General features: G+C 41.4%; 1 protein-coding gene across 1 annotated transcript; it reads right to left on the reverse strand.

The window, feature by feature from the left end:
* Positions 1-484: 484 nt before the first annotated feature.
* Positions 485-4,403, reverse strand: LOC105386903 (cuticle protein 65). The gene is made up of 5 exons (XM_048627386.1): positions 4,280-4,403; positions 2,314-2,494; positions 2,084-2,199; positions 1,501-1,650; positions 485-1,049 (listed from the first exon to the last, which is right to left on the reverse strand). Exons 1-5 carry the CDS (start codon positions 4,289-4,291, stop codon positions 843-845), a joined length of 666 nt encoding a protein of 221 aa, XP_048483343.1. The 5' UTR covers positions 4,292-4,403; the 3' UTR covers positions 485-842.
* Between the last annotated feature and the right edge of the window lie 1,060 nt (positions 4,404-5,463).

Genomic DNA, 5,463 nt, shown 5'->3' on the forward strand with positions numbered 1-5,463 from the left:
CAGAGTGTATGTTAGTCCCAATGTAATAGGGGGCGGGCCTATTGCCATTTTACGGGCACATCCAAGACCCGAGAACAAATATCTGTGTTTAAACAAATATCTGCCCCAGCCGGGAATCGAACCCGGGACCATCGGCTCAGTAGTCAGGGTCACTAACCTTTACGCCATTCGGTCGTAAATAGAAAAAATGATTTATATGATTTCAGGACTGTTAGTATAATGCATAGAATAGTGTCAAGATCCAGAATACTCTTTCGGTCCGGTTGTCACCTACTAGGTATGTGATCTAGTAGGTCCGGTGTAGGTCTAGTTCTGCATGGGTTACGGATACATTTGTGTAACACTTAGTAAGAGGAAAGACTATGCACTACTATCTTCTTACGACTATCTTGCATTTGTGCGTGTGTGTGTGTCTATGTAGGTACCTATATCTGTTTATTATAAGTATATGTAGGACGTTGTGAAAATAAACGCAAAATTTTCTTCATATATTTATTACAAAACTCTTAAATAGTTTTTAGTCGACTGCGGTCGAAATAAACTCTTTATACATTCATGGTTATCTATATAATAGAAAAAAAACTATATACAATAGTTCGTATAGCAGGTACAATACTCGGTAACCGTTTTGCTTCCAGACTCAAACATTCAGAGATCACATCGAAAACTTCCCGCGAAGCGCAAATTTACCCCCATTTACCCCACTCTCAACAATCTTCAACAATGGCACTTTAATCTCCAAAGCAAAACTCATACAATCCTTACAGACTAGTCAAGTTAATCCTAGATCACAATACAGAATATTATGTCATGACTATGCGTTTCAAAATGCCTCTTTTCGTTTACCATCCGTGGCCGTGTGAGTAGCCGGAATAACCATGGGAGTAGCCATGGGATAAGCCGTCGTGGAGGAGAGGGGAGCCATAGCCATAGCCATGGGCGAGGGCGGGCACGGCCTTCACCACGGGAACCGCCACGGGCTGGGGCACGGGGACTGCCACGGGTTTGGCCACGGCCACTGGGTACGGCTGGGGCACTGGCACTCCCACCTGGAATAAATAACAGAATAGGTATTATAAAAGACTCTCTACTTTATTTGCTAGAATTTTTCTATTGTAATTGAAGTGAGTTTACAGAAATCAGTTCAGGAGTTGAGGGCTTGATGATGAAAAGCGATTTGAGCCAGCAGTAAAGATAAACATGGATCATGAAACAAGCCCCTAGTTGCAACCATGCCAGGATTTATTTGGAACCATGACCTTTATGATGTTTACACCACGACTCGACGGCTCTGCTACTGTACCACTGTGGTACCACCATCGCAAATTAGTCGTCCATAACTACAGGCACTATACCGTCAGCTAGACAGAAGTCTGCCATAAGCGGTCCATGGAGCAGCGGATCTAGCCGCTGAAGCTAATGCCACAGTATTCTAGGAGAGTGTCCTCGGGGTGGTGAGATCTCACCCTGAAAAGTAATAGAACAGAATGCCGCACTGACCTGTTTAATAACCGGGTAAGGCACGGCGTGGGGCACGGGCACGGGCACGGGCCGGTCGACCGGGACCGCCACGTGCTTCTCCACCGTCACGGGGTACGGCCGGGGCACCGCCACGGGGTAAGGGCGGTCCACGGGCACGGGGACTGCTACCTGGAAGGGGGAAAGAGGGTACTGTCGTGATAAGGGTGTAAATACTGCTTAATCAGTCTGCCAGGGAACTTTTTACTTGTATAAAGAGTAGAAATGATTCAGGGGTAAAAAGTTTATCATAATATAATAGTTATGACTCAGAAAAACGCCCCATTTCGTCCGTTGCATCGACAAAATCATACCCAATCAAGCCTCACTGATAAGGTAAAGCGCATTCAAATTAAAATTTAATCGATATTACAAATCTAGACATATGAACCCATCAGTGGACCAACGTGGTGGCAATAATTTAAACTGCCTTCTTAAGATTGGCGATCTTAAGAAGACAGTTTAAATCTTGAAGGGATATGCATAAATATTCCATTCGACCGAGCCAAGTGCAGGCGCTGACATCCCATCCGAGGGCAGAAAGGGGTACACAGTAGGTACACACCTTGACCGGGTAGGGCACGGGGCGGTCCACGGGCACGGGGTAGGGCGCGGGCACGGGCACGCCCACGTGCTTCGTCACCGTCGTGTGCACGTCCGCGCCCACAATCGCACCGCCACCTGCGGGGGAAATGAAATGTGTGTTAATGGAGGGGTCTGGTATTGGGTGGACTCTTGGTAACTCTTTCCTAATCCCTAATCGTATTTATCCTCACGTCACGAAAATCCACTTACCATAGCCCAGCCCATAGCCCGCGCCCAACCCATAACCGTGGGCGAGCCCGTGCCCCAGCCCGTACCCGTGCCCCAGGGCGAGCCCGTGCCCCGCGTACCCGTAGTGCCCGATGCCGCTGCGCTTCTGGACCACCTTGACGGGGTCCGCGAGCGCTGATGCCGCGAGGCACAGGATGGTCAACTGTAATGTGGAAATGGTAAGGTTTTTGAAAATGTAAGACAATTTTATATTTTGTTTCATGAAAGTCGAAGAAGATCCGGGGAAAAATACTGTCTGTAAATAAATATTTGCCTGGATGTGAACCGTGCTCCTGAGAATTATAATTATAACTTACTACTAATTTATTTACGTGTGTATAATTTCACAAACGTAAAAAAGACTTATAATTAAATTTGAACTTATAGAAATAATGTTTCAGAGTTCACTACAAATACCTACTTTGAGCTTTTGTGAAGCGCCCTCTAGCTTTGTGGCCACCTAATCCGGCTATCTGCTGAAAATGGCTGGCTTTCTGGCTATCTTTGGTTCGCAGTTAGTTGTTTTCCTTGATAGGACTACGTTATGAACCTATGTTTTGGGTCCTGTCTGACGATAAAATTACGCAATAAATCATAATAATCGTGTCCGAATCTGAATACAATGAAAGAAGAATCACTTTTACTTTCGTGATGTTTGTCCATGGAGCCCTGTGTCAACTATTCACTGATTGATATTCAAAGGATCGAAACACGAAATTCGGTGCGTTGGACGCATTTTAAACGCAGTTAAGGTTGTTGTTGCACGGTTGTTCACTATGCATGAGTCTAAGTTTGGTACCTTTTTGACTGGTGTGTCCGATCGATGGTTTTAGGTTCAATTACGGTTTTTTTGACACACGTTTGATGTCGGTTATTTGGTTAGGCTTGAACGATGGCTTTTCGGGATTTACACTGGCTAAAATTATGTATAGCAATGCACGTCTTCTTAAACGAAGTTAAATAAGAAATAGTGTAATAATAAATGTCCACATCGACTTATACCCCAATGTAGAGTTGGTTTTGTGTTAATATTATGTAAGTATCATTACATCATCACTGAATATTACCATAGTTAATCCCTCTTTAATTCTTCTATTCCTCCCATAACATACCATAACACTTGCTCTAGCTCTAGATATTTTATTAACTTTGTTATACTTATTAGTACAAAGATGGGAGATTTTTTTGTAATGAATGAAGATGAGCAAATCATGTCAAATCAACTTATGGCACTTGGTTTCTGTTGCTAAGTTAGCGTTGTCGGACTCTATGGATCTAATTGTCCGTGACAGGAAACAAACACGGATGCCCACGGTCGACGGCGCAGTGCCCAACCTCTGAGACGCGGATACAGATTACCAACATTAGGGCGGGCGCACTTAGCAACGAGGTAATTAAACTGTGCGTAATTTAATCATAACTTAAACCCATAAGTGATCAAATAAAGGTCTTCGTGATTTATTTAATGAAAAAAAAAGTAATATCGAAAATGGATATTTACGGAACCCTAAGAAGGCTGAAGTGACACAATCCATATATTATGTAAGTAGAATGAGTTAGGACCACTCAGAATTTGAATACCTGGTGGTCCGATTTCCGAAAAAAAAAACCGATCCGGTCCAATCAGTCATACTAAACCAGTACGAGTAGGACCACGTGCCAACAGGTAATTGATTTTGTAGATGGACCATTACACTAATATTACTAGTAACATTACATAGTTCAATGAGATGGACGATCCTTATATTGTAACACCACTTCAGTTTTCGTTCGGGGTTCGCATGAAAATATATTATAGAATATTTAGGTACTTTACCATTTTAAATATTTCCACAAAGGGAAGACTTTAAAAAAATACCTCTGTAGAGAACTACAGAAAATAAATGAAAATTAATGTTAAAACGGACTTGCACTATTATAAAATATAACGAAAGCTAACCAAACTTACAAAAGCTTTCATATCGAACTTTCAAGCACAATCCACGGCACACACTATTTAATATACACTTAATACGAACTAAATAAATAAAACTGTCGTATTTTTCAGTACTAAGTGTTCCAGCCGAGCACTAGTCATGTATGTGGTCTCTACTACATTTCTTGACACTTATATAAGGCTGGTAATACACTTCCCCACTTAAAACCCAGGACAGTAACTACACAACCTACCAGAATACGCTGGCCTCCAATGACAAACATACAGTAGGAATACACAGACCTGGTTGTTCTAGTGTTTACATTTCATTCGGAGGGATTTTGGTGACCAATTATTAGAGATACCCTTTAAGATTTAGGTTTTGTTGGTAGTGGAAGGGCCATGGAGGTTGGTTTGTAAGGTTAGGTACATCACAAAATTAAATGTTTGTTTCGAAAAGGTTCCATAATGAAAATCTACTTGATGCTCTAGTTCTTATGATTACAATAAACAAATGATATAACATAAATTTTAGATAACCTTTCAATGAGATTTATATTAAGCAGATACCTATAGATAATTATATATAGTTAACTATGAAATAAGACACTTCAATATCTATCGCCATTATCGTATCGTTACAATACTACCAAAGGAAAAGGAAAACAATGTGAAAATTGTAATGTAGCACACATACATAATTATAGTTTAGTTACTCTGTGCTACTGCCTACAGTCCAAGGGGTACCAATAATTTCATAACTCCTACCTCTCATACCAATAACATTCTATCCCATAACAGCTTGAAGCTATGAATTATGAGACGAGTCTCTAATTAAGAGTGATATATTTCATCGGGGCTCCCATTTGATGACAAAAAGCTGTCGATGGCAGAACAGGGCTTTATGCAATATGAAGGAGCGATGGCGTGCAGGGCCTGCAGCTGTGTGCTAGAAATAGGTGCGATTACAATAAAAAAATGCCCAGATTCAAGGGTGCACATTATTAAACTTTGGTCGCTAAGTGCCTAAAACGCAGTCTGCCTATTTCTTGTTATGCCTAAATGGCAAAAATTAAAACAAGCGTTTCGACTAAGTACTTACATTTTTGTCTATTTTGCACTACGTCTAATCCTTGTATTACCCACTAGGCGATATAACTACCTACATAATAATATTATGCAATATAATACAACTATACGTAAACAAATTACGGTCT

This window comes from Plutella xylostella, chromosome 18 (assembly GCF_932276165.1).
Source record: "Plutella xylostella chromosome 18, ilPluXylo3.1, whole genome shotgun sequence".
Taxonomy (NCBI): Eukaryota; Metazoa; Arthropoda; class Insecta; order Lepidoptera; family Plutellidae; genus Plutella; species Plutella xylostella.